General features: G+C 42.6%; 1 protein-coding gene across 5 annotated transcripts in view; it reads left to right on the top strand.

The window, feature by feature from the left end:
- MOCS1 (molybdenum cofactor synthesis 1) overlaps positions 1 to 14,192 on the top strand; it is a 36,831-nt gene that overhangs the window by 15,227 nt on the left and 7,412 nt on the right. For 4 of the 5 annotated variants that reach the window (XM_082638193.1, XM_082638192.1, XM_082638194.1 and 1 more), the window contains exons 4-7: positions 10,623 to 10,787; positions 13,025 to 13,086; positions 13,378 to 13,489; positions 13,897 to 14,009. In XM_082638193.1, coding sequence (XP_082494319.1) covers positions 10,623 to 10,787; positions 13,025 to 13,086; positions 13,378 to 13,489; positions 13,897 to 14,009 — 452 coding nt within the window. The remainder of the gene's footprint in view (positions 1 to 10,622; positions 10,788 to 13,024; positions 13,087 to 13,377; positions 13,490 to 13,896; positions 14,010 to 14,192) is intronic. The other variant, XM_082638195.1, reaches the window with a different exon arrangement.

Genomic DNA, 14,192 nt, shown 5'->3' with positions numbered 1-14,192 from the left:
GAATCACGCAGTATTTGTCTTTTTGTGATTGGCTTATTTCACTTAGCATAATGTCCTCCAGGTTCACTCATGTTGTAGCATATTGAGGAATTTCTTTTTAAGGCTGAATTATATTCCACTGTATGAGTACACTATATTTTGGTAATTCATTCATTGGTCAACTTGGGTTGCTTCCATGTTTTAGCTATTGTGAATAATGCTGCTATGATCATGGATATACAAATATTTCTTTGAGACCCTGCTTTCAATTCTTTTGGGTTTATACCCAGAAATGGAATTGCTGGATCATGTGGTAGTTCTGGGTTTTTTGAGGAACTTCAGTACTGTTTTCCACAGTGGCTATACCATTTTGCATTCTTATCAGCAGTGCAGAAGGGTTCCAGTTTCTCCACATCCTCACCAACACTTGTTGTTTTCTGGGTTTTTTTTTTTTTTTTTTTTTATATAGTAGCCATGCTAGTAAGTGTGAGGTAGTATTGCATTGTAGTTTTGATTTGTATTTCCGTAGTGGTTAGTGATGTTGAGCATCTTGTCATGTGTTTATTGGCCATTAATATATCTTCTTTGGAAAAATGTCTCTTTGAGTCCTTTGCCCATTTTTGAATTGGGTTGTTTTTGTTGTTGTTGAGTTTTAGGAGTTCTCTGTTATTCTAAATATTAATCCCTTAACAGGTATATGATTTTCAAATATCTCCCCCATTCTGTAGGTTGCCTTTTTGCTCTATGGATAGTGTCTTTTATGTACAATTTTAAAAATTTTTCATGAAGTCCAGTTTGTATTTTCTTTTGTTGCCAGTTCCTTTGGGTCATTGGATTTGACAGTGATTTCTTGGATATGTTATGAAGCTTTATTCCTATGATTTCTTCTCAGAGTTTTATTGTTTTACATTTAGGTCCAACTGCATTCTTTTGTATGCGAATATCCAGTTTTCCCAACACCATTTGTTGAAAAGACTGTCCTTTCCCCATTGAATGTTCTTGGCACCCTTGTCAAAAATCATTTGACCGTATATGTGAGGATTTACTTCTGGGCCCTGTTTTATTCCATTGGTCTTTATGTCTGTCTTTATGCCAATACCACACATTTGATTACTGTAGCTTTGTAGGAAGGTTTGAAATTGAAATGTTTTTTGTTCTTTTTCAAGATGATTTGGGGTCCCTTGAGATTCCATATGAATTTTAGGATGGGTTTTTCTATTTATATAAAAGATATCATTGGGATTTTGTTAAGGATTGCATTGAATCTGTAGATTGCTTTGGGTAGTATTGACATTTTAACAATATTAAGTCTTCTAAATCATGAACATGGGATGTGTTCCCATTTATGTCTTTTTAAATTTATTTCAGCAGTGTTTTGTAGTTTTCATTGTACAAGTCTTTCACCTCTTTGGTTAAGTTAAATCCTAAGTAGTTTATTCTTTCTGATGCTGTTGTAAATGGAATAGTTTTTGTAATTCCCTTTACAGATTGTTCATTGTTTGTGTATCTGTTGGGATTTTAATTGCATTGTATCAAGTTGGGGGAATTGACATCTTTTTTGTTCACATCCCCACCTTCCCACAGCCATTTCCCTCCTTTGCCCCATTCTTTGCTCTAGGTAGTTGGCCCCTAGGGACTACATCACCCAGGGTCCCTTGCCTGTTGGGTTCCTGATGGGTTTGGCCAATGAGATCAGTTTTTTTTTTTTTTTTTTTCCTGCTCCCTGCTCTATTTCTACACTGGGTTTTTGACTGTAGCTAAGTTCCCTTCAGAGCTAAAACTCCTACAGGGCAGCCAATCTTCCATGGTGACTTCACTGGACTCCTAACTTAATTTCCTCCCCAGGTCCTTTTGGACCTAGGCATGGTTATGGATCCCTAGTGTTGCTAGTCTGAGTGCTGTACTATTCATTGTTGAGACCATTAAGTCTGCTCACACCTTTGTGAGTAGTCCTTTCATTAAATTCTTTATTTTAACCATCTGGGATGAATTCTGCTTTATGCTAGGATCCTGAGAGTTACAGTGTCATGTTTAAAATTATATTTTCTATTATTGTTGTGGTTGATATTCTTATCACTCTCTTATTAATGCTATAATATGTCTGTTTAGAGTCTTTGGAGTTTTCTCCACTAGCAACCACGTCATCTGCAACTAAAGACAATTTTTTCTCCTATCTTTAGGCCTTTAATTTCCTTTTCTTGTCCTGTTGCAATATCTAGGATCTCAAGTACAATGTTGAATAGTAGTGGTAATAGAATAATACTCCTAATGTTTCCCCATTTAGAATGATGTTTCTTTCTTTTTTTAATTTTTATTGGGGTATAGTTGCTTTACAATGTTGTGTTAGTTTTAGAATGATGTTTCTTAGAAGTTTTTTTCACAAATTACTTTTTTTTCACAATAACATTTAGGTAATGAAGTTCCCTTCCTAGTACTAAGTTTGTTTTTTTAATTATACACTTTCTTAATGTGTGTTAGGATGATCTATGATTTTTCATTTTTACCCTGTTACTCTGAATGACATTGATAGCTTTTCTGATATTGTACCTGGAATACACTCAACCTAGGCATGGTCTGCTATGCTTTTGTCTACAGTTAGGTTCAGTTTGTTAATATTTTGTGTAAGTTTTTGCATTTATATCCGTGAGTGAAATGGGTGTATGATTTTTCTTTTTCATGCCTGCCTTAACTGATTTGTGGTATTAAATTTCAAAGAATGAGTTAGGTAGTATATCAGGCTGCTAAAACAGAATACCACAAATTGGGTAGCTTATGAACAGCAAATGATTTCTCACAGTTCTGGAGGCTGGAATTCAAGATAAGGGTGCCAACACGGTCAGGTGTGGGCTCTCTTCTGGGTCACAGACTTTTCATTGTATTATATCTTCACAAGGCAGAAGATGCTGGGGAGATCTGTAGGATCTTTTTTATAAGAGCACTAATCCCTCCATCCTTATGAACTAATCACCTCCAAAAAGCTCCACCTTCTAACACCATCACATTGGTGGTAATCACTTCTTTAAAAGTTTGGTAGAGCTCACGTGTAAATTGTCTGTGCCTGGTATTTTATTTGCAGGGAGATTTTTAATTTCAGCTTCAATTTCTTTAATAGTTACTGTATTATTCAAGTTCTCTACTTTTGGAGTCAGTTTTGGTAGTTTTTTTCTTTTTAATTTGTCATTATTATGTCAAATTTGTTGTATAAAATTGTCGGTAATGTTTTCTTATTATCTTTTTATCTTAGTTTTACTTGCAGTTTTGTCTTTTTTATTCTTAATGTGGTTTATTTGTGTCTTTATCTCTCTTTTTTTTTTTTTTTTTTTTTTTTTTTTGCGGTACGCGGGCCTCTCACTGTTGTGGCCCCTCCTGTTGCGGAGCACAGGCTCTGGATGCGCAGGCTCAGCAGCCATGGCTCACGGGCCCAGCCGCTCCGCGGCATGTGGGATCTTCCTGGACCGGGGCACGAAACCGTGTTCCCTGCATCGGCAGGCGGACTCTCAACCACTGCGCCACCAGGGAAGCCCTTTATCTCTTTTTGTTGTTAAGTCTTGCAAGAGGTTTGTCCATTGTGCTATTCTTCAACCAACCAACTTTTGAACTTGTTGAACCTCTTACTGTATATTCGTATTCTATTTCATTATTTCTGTTTCTGTCCTAATGTAGCCTATTGTTTTCATAACATTTAGTTCTAAGTATTTTTAATTTTTATTCTGGTTTTTTCTTTGATCTATAAGATATTTAGAAGTGTTTTTAATTTCAAAATATGAGGATTTTAATTCATATTTTTATTAAAGTATAATTATCTTGTGGTCAGAGAATCTTATCTCTATGAAACTTACCCTTTTAAATTTATTGAGGATTGCTTTATGACGTAGTATATTGGCAGTTTTTATAAATTTTTTTTTATATACTTGAGGAGCTTGTCCTTTAATTATTACTTGAAGAAGTCTATATTTGTTCATTGGATCCAGCTGGTTAATTTTATTTCCCAAACCTTTGGTTATGTCAATCTTGGCTGGCTTTTTATCTGCTTGGCCTGCCAATAATAAATAATTAGGTGGTTTTGTTAGTTTCTCCCAGAGGTTCTGTTGCTTTTATTTTATCTATAGTTGAGGTGATTTTATTAGGTTCATATGTGGTTGGAATTGTTATGTCTTCTTCATAAATTGGATCTTTTATCACTGTGTAGTAGGTCTCTCTCCATAATGATACTTTTAGTCTTAAGGTCTATGTATTTTATTTTACTAAAGCTATATCAGCTTGCTTTTAGCTTTAGTATGCTGTTTTATCTCTTTTCATCTACTCATTTTAAACCTTTCTGTACTCTTATACTTTAGATATGTCTCTTATAATAGCACATAGCTGTTACTTTGATCAAATTTGACAATCTTTGACTTTTAACTGGCAAGTTTATTCTAGTTGCCTTTGTTGTAATTATTGAAATAGTTGGACTCATTTCTACACTTTTTTTTATCTGTCATACTTTTTTGGGGCTTCTTTTTCCTCCTTTTTGACTTTTAAATAAATGACCCTCCCCCTTTTTTCTTCCTAACAAGGCAAAAAGTTTAGCACACTCTTAGGCCCTTGATTTTTTCCAACCCTCCCCCACCTGTATTGTTGATATTTTCTATAATTTTTTTTTCAGGTCATTACAAATAGTCTGCCCCTCTGTATCTCTTGTAAGCACACGCTCTGCCTTTTAAGATAACAACAAACTTTACCAAGGTATTTGATCACTCATAATTTCCATAATTCTTACATCATCTTCTGAATTTGTTTCTCTTCTTATTTGAATATTTCTTCTAAAAGTTTTTTGATGTGAGTCTAATGGTGACTCTAATTTTGATGGTGAATCTAATTAAATCTGACATACCAGGTAGTTTTTTTAATGTTTTAAAGTAGTAGTTTTATAATATTTTGAATGCTTTTAAAATCTTATGTTCAAGGTTCATTCCTTCATTATGTTAAGAATGTCACTGCATTGTCTCCTTACAGTCAGTCTGGCTGTTGGGAAAAGTCTGATGTCAGTCTGGGTTTTGCTCTTGGTAATATACTCTTCTTCTCTGGAAGTTATTAGAGTGTTGCCTTTGTTATTTGATTTTCTTAAATTTTACTATAATGTGTCTAGGATAAGCTTTTCCTCATCTGTCCTGTTGGCATTCAGTGAAATCGTCCTTTCATTCTATTACATTTGCGTTACATTTGGGGAGATTTTTCTTCATTACTCTGTTATGTTTTCAGATATTACTTCCTTCTCTCCAGTTTAATTTTTTTCTGGGACTTCTATTATCTGGATGTTGCTCCTTCTACTTAGGGCCTCTACAGTTCTTAAAATATATTTTGGTATCTTATTCTCTCCCTCTTTTTTCCTGGGAGAGCCCTTTAATCTTACCTCCCAACTCATCAATTTCTCCTGTGTTGATATTACCATTTAACTTATTTCTTGTGTTCTTTATTTCACAATACTGTTTTTAATTACTACTTTCCCTTGTTCCCTTTTATAATGAAAAATTTTGTTTCATATTATCAATATCTTCTGTTATTTCTTTTATTGTATTTATGTTTATCTTACATTCTTGGTCTGTTTGATCATTTCTTTTCTATTGATATATAGAGAGGGTTGGGGGTGTTTTGGGTTTTTTTGTTTTGTTTTTGGTGGGGGAAGCACTGGTTGTACTTCTCAAGGGTCTCTTTAGTTTAGCCAGTAAGTTTGTTCCCCTGACGATATTAGCTATTCTATATGGCACTGCTTAATGGGAAGAGGTTTAAGGCCAGATCTTAGTCTTCAATAGGCCCAGTGAGCTCAAGATCCCAGAAAATCAGTTATTCACTCATGTTTGTAATCTCCCCACCAGTGGCCAACCTGGCCACGTAGGACAGCGCAGGTTGTGTACTTGCATAACTCTGGGAGATTCTGTTGACTTAGAATATGATGAGAATGGCACCTCCTGGAGTGATGTAATATGACAGACCTTCACCTTCAAACCCTCAGAGAGAAGCAGATTTGGAAGGAGGCAGTTACTCTCCATTTTAATCCACCAGTCCTGGGGCTTTGGAGGGGGAGGGTGGAGGGATGAATCCCAGCAGTGCTTTGGCAGCTTCCCTGAGCTGACCTCCTAAGCTAGTTCTCTGGAGCTCTTACCACCAAATTCTTCAGGAAGGGGACAGCATTGATTGTTCTGAGGCATCAGTGGATGAGGGTAAGGAGAGAGCTTGAACTGCCTTGCTTTCCTTTAACTGCTTCCATTCTCTGCCAGTCTACTTCAACCTCTACACATCCCCTCCCCCATACCAGCTCAAAAGGACTGTCCATCTTCCTGTGAGTTTCTCGAGATTGTCTTTTTTTTTTTAAGTTCCTGGATTCTGTGTTTCTTCAGGGTTCATATGGTGGAGGGAGCCAAAAACTACAACTAATTTTCCATATTGTCTAAGTCCCAGAGGAAGGTTCTTTTCTTTGTTTTTAAATCAACAACTTTTATTTTTAAACTTTCATTTTCTTACTACAAAAGCAATACATGTTTATTTCAGGTAAGCAAAAATAGTATCACTACTGCCCAACTGTAACCACTGTCAACATTTTGGTTTGGTGACCTTCCTGTCTTTTTTCTTTGCACCTAGTTTTCAACTACTGTTTTTAACCTGCCCTCTGGATTTAATGTGACATGTGTATTTCCCGACATCCTAACTTATTCTTTTACAGAGTCATTTTTAGTTGCATAATATTCCATCATCATTTAGACAAAGCATAATTTAGCCAGTTTTCTGTTGTTGGCCATCTGGATGTTTTCCTACATCCCTTTATTATGTATTGCTCACTGATTAACATCTTTGTAGATAACTGTTGTTCACATCCATGATTATTGTTTGGTTTGGTTTTTTGGTGTGTGTGTGGTTTTTTTTTTTTTTTGGTTTTATTTAGATTCCACATATAAGTGAGATTATACAGTATTTGTCTTCTCTGTCTGACTTATTTCATTTAGCATAATGCCCTCAAGGGCTATCCATGTTGTCACAAATGGCAAGATTTCCTTCTTTTTTATGGCTGAATGATATTCCATTATACACACACACACACACACACACACCACATTTTCCTTATCCATTCATCCATTGATGGACAAATCTTGGTTATTATAAATAATGCTACAGTGAACATAGGGATGCATATATCTTTTCGAGTTAATGTTTTCACTCTCTTTGGATAAATACCCAGAACTGGAATTGCTGATCATATGGTTGTTCTGTTTTTAAGTTTTTAAGGAATTTCTGTGCTCTTTTCTATAGTGGCTGCAGCAATTTACATTCCCACCAGCAGTGCACAGGGGTTCCCTTTTCTCCATATTCTTTCCAACACTTGTTTTTTCCTGTCTTTGTGATCATAGCCATTCTAACAAATGCGAAGTGATATCTCATTGTGATTTTGATTTGTATTTCCTTGATGATTAGTAATGTTGAGCACCTTTTCATATACCTATTGGCCATCTGTGTATCTTCTTTGGAAAAATCTCTATTCAGATCCTCTGCCAATTTTTTAATAGTTTTTTTTTTTAATGTTGAGTTGTATGAGTTCTTCTTATATTTTGGATATTAACCCTTTATCAGATGTGTCACTTGCAAATATCTTCTGCCATTCAGTAGGTGGACTTTTCATTTCGTTTGCTGTGTGGAAGCATTTTCATTTGATGTAGCCCCACTTATTTTTGCTTTTGTTGCCTTTGGTTTTGGTGTCCAATCCAAAACATCACCAAGACCAATGTCAAAGGGGCTTACTGCCTATTTCCTCTTAGGATTTTTATGGTTTCAGATCAAGATTTAATCCATTTTGAGTTAATTTTTGTGTATGGTATAATATAGTGGTCCAGTTTCATTCATTTGTACTTGGCTATGCAGTTTTCCCGGCACCATTTAGTGAAGAGACTGTCCTTTCCATTCTTGTCTCCTTTGTTGTAAATTAATTGACCGTATGTGCATGGCTTTATTTCTGGGCTCTCTATTCTGTTCCATTGATCCATGTGTCTTTTTTTATGCCAATACCATACTGTTTCGATTGCTATAGCTTTGTAATATGGTTTGAAATCAGCGAGCGTGATGCTTCCAGCTTTGTTCTCCTTTCTCAAGATTGCTTTGACTATTGAGAGTCTTCTATGGTTCCATACATATTTTAAGATTGTTTGTTCTATATCTGTGAAAAATGCCATTGGAATTTTGATAGGAATTGCATTGAATCTGGAGATTGCTTTGGGTAGTATGGGACATTTTAACAATATCAATTATTCTAATCTATGAGCAGAGAATATCTTTCCATTTATCAATATTTGTGTTGTCTTCAGTTTCTTTCATCAGCGTGTTACGGTTTTCGGTTTACAAGTCTTTCACCTCCTTGGTTAAATTGATTCCTAGGTATTTTATTCTTTTTGATGCAATTGTTTTCTTAATTTCTGTTTCTGATAATTTGTTATTAGTGTATGAAAATGCAATGAATTTTTGCATATTAATTTTGTATCCTACAACTGTACTGAATTTGTTGATTAGTTCTAATGGTTTTTCGGTGGAGTCTTTGGAGTTTTCTGTGTATAATATCATCTGCAAATAGTGACAGTTTTACCTCCTCCTTTCTGATTTGGATGCCTTTTATTTTTCTTTTCCATTTGCTGTGGCTTGGACTTCCAATACTATGTTGAATAAAAGTGGCACAAGTGACCATCCTTCTCTTTTTCCTGATCTTAGAGGAAAAGCATGTAGCTTTTCACTGTTGTGTAAGATGTTAGCTGTGGGCTTGTCATATATGGCCTCTATTATGCTGAGGATCATTCCTTCTTATACCCACTTTGTTGAGAGTTTTTAATCATGAACTGACGTTGAATTTTATAAAATGCTTTCTCTGGATCTGTGGAGATGATCATATGATTTTTATTCTTCAGTTTGTTAATGTGGTGTATTACATTGATTGATTTGTGGATGTTGAGCCATCCTTGCATCCCTGAAATAGATCCTATTTGATCATGGTGTATGATCCTTTTAATGTGTTGTTGAATTTGGTTTCCTAATAATATTTTGTTGAGGTTTTTGCATCTATGTTTATCTAACTCTGATTTTTGAAAGAGTCATCTTCTGTTATCTCTGTCCTTTCTTCTTCCTCTTTCACTCTTCTGTTGGGTTGGCCAAAAAGTTCATTTGGGTTTCTCTGTAACATCTCACAAAAACCTGAATCTCCTCCCTCTTGCGTCTCCCTCCCACCCTCCCTATCCCACCCCTCTAGGTGGTCACAAAGCACTGAGCTGATCTCCCTGTGCTATGTGGCTGCTGCCCACTAGCTATCTATTTTACATTTGGTAGTATATATAAGTCCATGCCACTCTCTCACTTCGTCCCAGCTTACCCTTCCCCCTCCCCGTATCACAGAATTCTTTTAAAATGTTTGCTGATTCTTTTTTTATATATATTTTTATTTTTATTTTTGGCTGCATTGGGTCTTCATTGCTGCATGTGGGCTTTCTCCAGTTGTGGCGAGTGGGGGCTACTCATCGTTGTGGTACGTGGACTTCTTATTGCGGTGGCTTCTGTTGTTGTGGAACATGGGCTCTAGGCGTGCAGGCTTCAGTAGTTGTGGCTCGTGCGCTCTAAAGTGCAGGCTCAGTAGTTGTGGCGCACGGGCTTAGTTGCTCCACGGCATGTGGGATCTTCCCGGACCAGGGCTCAAACCCATGTCCCCTGCATTGGCGGGCAGATTCTTAACCACTGCACCACCAGGGAAGCCTATGTTTACTGATTCTTAGCTGTGTACTCATTTCAGTGTCCCAGGCTTCTGTTGGCCTGGCTGTCAGGGCTATATCTGTTTATGCTGGTTGCCCCTGAGTTTGTGGAGAAGGGAAGTGAAGTTCTTCTGGACTCCAGGGATCCCGTCTCCTGAGTATCTGCAGCTACTCAGGGCTGCCCCCACCCCCTTCAGCTCGCTTAAGTACCGTAGCCTTGGGGTAAAAGCTGCTGCCTTCCTCCTGCTCACAGGCATGGGAGGGCGACCAGCCGTACCCAACTCATCCATATATAGTTCCCCAGACAGGCAACCTCCTTGATAGGCCCAGGGCCCCTCCTGCTCCTCGCCTAGGTGACTGCTAAGCTGGGTGCAGCCAGTTACCCTCCCACTTTGTATAGAACCGTCTCCTGTGTGCACTTTGGGCTCTGGTCTCCTTGATCCATGTGATCCCATCTGCACTCTAGCAAAGTGAGCACTCGGTGTTTGATCTTTTGGTTATTTCTTATTCTTTTTTTTTCTTTTTTTTTTTTTTGCGGTACGCGGGCCTCTCACTGTTGTGGCCTCTCCTGTTGCGGAGCACGGGCTCCGGACGCGCAGGCTCAGTGGCCATGGCTCACGGGCCTAGCCGCTCCGCGGCATGTGGGGTCTTCCCGGACCGGGACACGAACCCGTGTCCCCTGCATCGGCAGGCAGACTCTCAACCACTGCGCCACCAGGGAAGCCCTATTTCTTATTCTTATATTTCTTATTAAGCTAAGCCTGGTTAATAGAGGTCCACAGAGAGCCCCTTTTCCATCCATCTTATTTGGCCCAGAGTTTCTCCTTCCAGCCCTTCTCCTGGCCCCACCAAGAGCAAGAAGGCTCATACCCCTTCCTGTTCTCTCTCCAGCACAGCTCCACCAGCTGGAAGGGCTGAGGACCATTGGCATCACCACCAACGGCATCAACCTAGCCCGGCTGCTGCCTCAGCTTCAGAAAGCTGGTCTCAGTACCATCAACATCAGCCTGGACACGCTGGTACCAGCCAAGTTTGAGTTCATCGTCCGCAGGAAAGGTGATCAGATGGGGTTCACGGTGGACGGTGACCCTCCCAGGCCCTCGTAGCTGGGGAGCTGTGGCTGGTGCAAGGGGCCTGGTCTCCCTCTCGGTGTCTGGGCTATAGCTAAGCCTAGGCATTTACACCTCACCCCTCAGTCTTGCCAAAGGTCCCTCGTCTCTGTAGCCACACTCTTGGGGACATTTTGGGATCGGATGCTAATGAGCTGTGGTGACCAGCCTCCCTCCCCCTACCCTGCCCCCAGTTTGCCCAGGACTGAGAGGGTTTCAAGAACACAGGACATTCCGTTTTAAAACCAAGACAGTCCCTGACAAATGGAGACAAGTTGGTTACCCTATAGTGAGTTCTGAGGAAATGTGGGGCAGCCTGGGGTGAAAGCAGCTGCCCTGCGGTTCCAGGGACAGGGCCAGCACTGCCAGCTGAGGGTCCCCCAGCACCTAAGGATGCTCCCTGAGCCCATCCTGTTGTAAGCCTCTTCCTTCACCCCCTGCAGCAAGCACACCCACAGCCTCCTCCTGCCAGGCTCCATCAGAGAGGGTGGCAGTGGGGAGTGGAGGGGCCCGAGCCCCGGGTCTCACTAGGCCAGCGCCCACCATCCGTGGGCCCCAGGTTGGGATGGGAGGTTCTGCACAGGCTCAGATGCCCTTTGATTTGGGGAGGGTGGTGCACTACTGAGACCTCTCTGGAGGATCATAGAGATGCCAGGGAGACCCAGCTCTCCCTCTGCTTCTCTGGAAACAGCCTCCAGCTCTCAGCCCCACCTCCTCTTTCCCCCCTCCCCCAGCGTGTGACTTCCTGTTTATATCTGGCAGTGTGCTGAGGAAATGCTTGGCGGGGGAGTGTCTTTGCCCTCTAAAGGCTGCTCCGGGCGCTGTGGAGGGGACAGACGCACAGGACACTGTCCTGCCTTACAGGCTACGAAGGGCCGAAAGGTGTGATGCCATGGAACCACCTTTGCTTGTCTTGTGCTATCAGTTCAAGCACTTCAGAGCGGAAGAGAGAACTCTCTCTAGGGCTCTCTCTCCCAGCAGGGGGAGACTGGGAGGGCTTCAAGGAGGAGGCATTCATGCTGGCCCTTGAGGAACGGGGTGTTCAGATCAAGGGAGCTTACTCTGAGGAGGAATGTCAGTCGAGAACCGCAGGGGCTCTGAGGTGGGAAAGTGGAAGGTATAACCGTGAGCTTTACCCACAGAAGCCCCCGCCCCACTTCCCCATGCCCCCTGCCTCCTTGACTCCTTCCTGGAATGAGGATCGGAGACATTAGATCCTGATGCCAGACCTGCCTTCCCATTCCTATCCCTGTGTCCCCTGCCTGCTTTTGGAGGGAGAGGGCTTGACAGAAGAGAGAACTTCTAGATTATCCTAACGGCATCTGTATAAAAGCTGTACAGTCTTTCCTTTTTGCCGTCTCTTTCTGCTGTCTTACCCTGAAAATGCTGCAAGGAAACCGCGGAGGCTGGCTGGGGGTGGGGGAGGGGCCGGTATGCCGGAGGCGCTCACATGTTTGGATACGTGAGTGAGCTGGGGTGGGGAGGAGAAGCCAGCCTGGGATCACATTTACTGCACTAACCACAGAGATAGGAGAGAGCCACCGTGCAAGGGAATCGCTCACCAGCCCTGGCCCAGCACCTACGCTTGGTAGGTGCTCGGTGAGAATATGAAGAGTGGGTGAACAGAGGGACTGGTGAAGAGCAGGCGCCGGTAGGGAGTTGGGGATCCTGCCTTCTGTGAGAGACCCCCAGCTGAGCACCGCCTGTCTCTGGACCTCGGTTTCCTCGTCTGGACTATGAGAGGGTTCACCTAGATCAGGGTCCACGCACTACAGCCCCCTGCCTGGTTGGTTTTTCTTAACAGCCTTCGAGCCAAGAATGGATTTTGCAGATAACATTTGCAATGAATTTAATGATAGGGAACATTAACCATGAATACCAATTAAGCCACATATTTTCCCTGCAAAAAGAATTCCACTCTTTCATTCTATTCTAGAGTGGTGTTACAAATATTATACTCAATTATTACCATATTCTGAATTTAGTCAATAAAATCTTTATGATGTATATCTACATAATATCCTCAATTTTGCCTCTTGGCCTCCAGAGCCTGAAATATTTACTATCTGGTCCCCAGACTCGGCGGTCTCTGAGGTTCCTTGTGGCTCTGGTGCTTTCTATGGGTGTGAGGACGTGGGGGAGAGGAAGGCAGTGCCTGGACCCTGTTCCTCTCCCTCCCCACAGGCTTCCGCAAGGTCATGGAGGGCATCCACAAGGCCATTGAGCTGGGCTACAGTCCTGTGAAGGTGAGGACTTCCTGGCCCCAAGACAGGCCCCAGCCCTGGCCAGTGCACCTGCGGTGTACCCCTCACCACTTCCTGGCCCGCTCCATCCAGCCCTGCCCCCCACTCCCCACAAGGGAGGGGAGAAAACCAGTGACCCATGGAATCTTCCAACCCATGGAGAACTGGGGGAGGGACACAAGGAACGGGACTCTGGGTGGAGAGCCTAGGCAGGTGTCAGATCCCCGACAAGGGTCATCCCTGGAAAAGAACGCAGTGGGGATAGCCCTTGTGGTCCCCTTATCCCTGGACCAGGTGAACTGTGTGGTGATGCGAGGCCTGAATGAGGACGAACTCCTGGACTTCGTGGCCTTGACCGAGGGCCTTCCCCTGGACGTGCGCTTCATAGAGTACATGCCCTTTGACGGTCAGTGCCGCAGGGTGCGGTGGGTGGGGGAAGAGGAGGCCGGGCCTGTCGGCAGAGCTGGACCAGAGCCCTGCTGAGAGCACGGCGGGGGGCTCTCAAGAACCCTAGGAAAGGCTGAGAAGGGCAGACAAGGTCCGGCTGCCCCTGTGGGTGCTGCTGGCCCCGATACCGCTGTGTGTGTAGGAATTTCTCCGGGGATGATGGGGAGGGGCCTGGACAGGCACCGGGGCTGCGATGGGGGTCGAAGGCTTCTCAGAGTGGGCGTGGCTGTGATTCCACCCACCCATTTCAGGCACCTTGTGCCTTCCTGGCCCGGTGGTGAACTGGTTCCTGGGCTGTGGGAGGGCGAACTTGAAGCCCCTGGGTCCCCGCAGCATGTGACTCAGTAGCTCCCACCCCCAATACAGGCAACAAGTGGAACTTCAAGAAGATGGTCAGCTACAAGGAGATGCTGGACACCCTCAGGCAGCAGTGGCCGGAGCTGGAGAAGCTGCCGGAGGAGGAATCCAGCACAGCCAAGGTTGGCGGGAGGGCAGGGATGGGGCCGGGAGAAAGGTGGTGCTTCCACCCTAGGACTGGGGGAGAGCTGGCAGGGGCTGCTTTGGGGGTGGAGTCAGTGATGCAGGACAGTGCCTTTTAAGCAGGAAGTGTTACAGGGTCATCATAGCAGCCTCCCTGCTTCACTGATGCAGAAGCAGGCCCG

The sequence above is a fragment of the Mesoplodon mirus genome (assembly GCF_964341445.2).
Source record: "Mesoplodon mirus genome assembly, chromosome: 12".
Taxonomy (NCBI): Eukaryota; Metazoa; Chordata; class Mammalia; order Artiodactyla; family Ziphiidae; genus Mesoplodon; species Mesoplodon mirus.
Note: the sequence above shows the minus strand (reverse complement) of the source record. Positions and strands in the feature narration are given on the sequence as shown.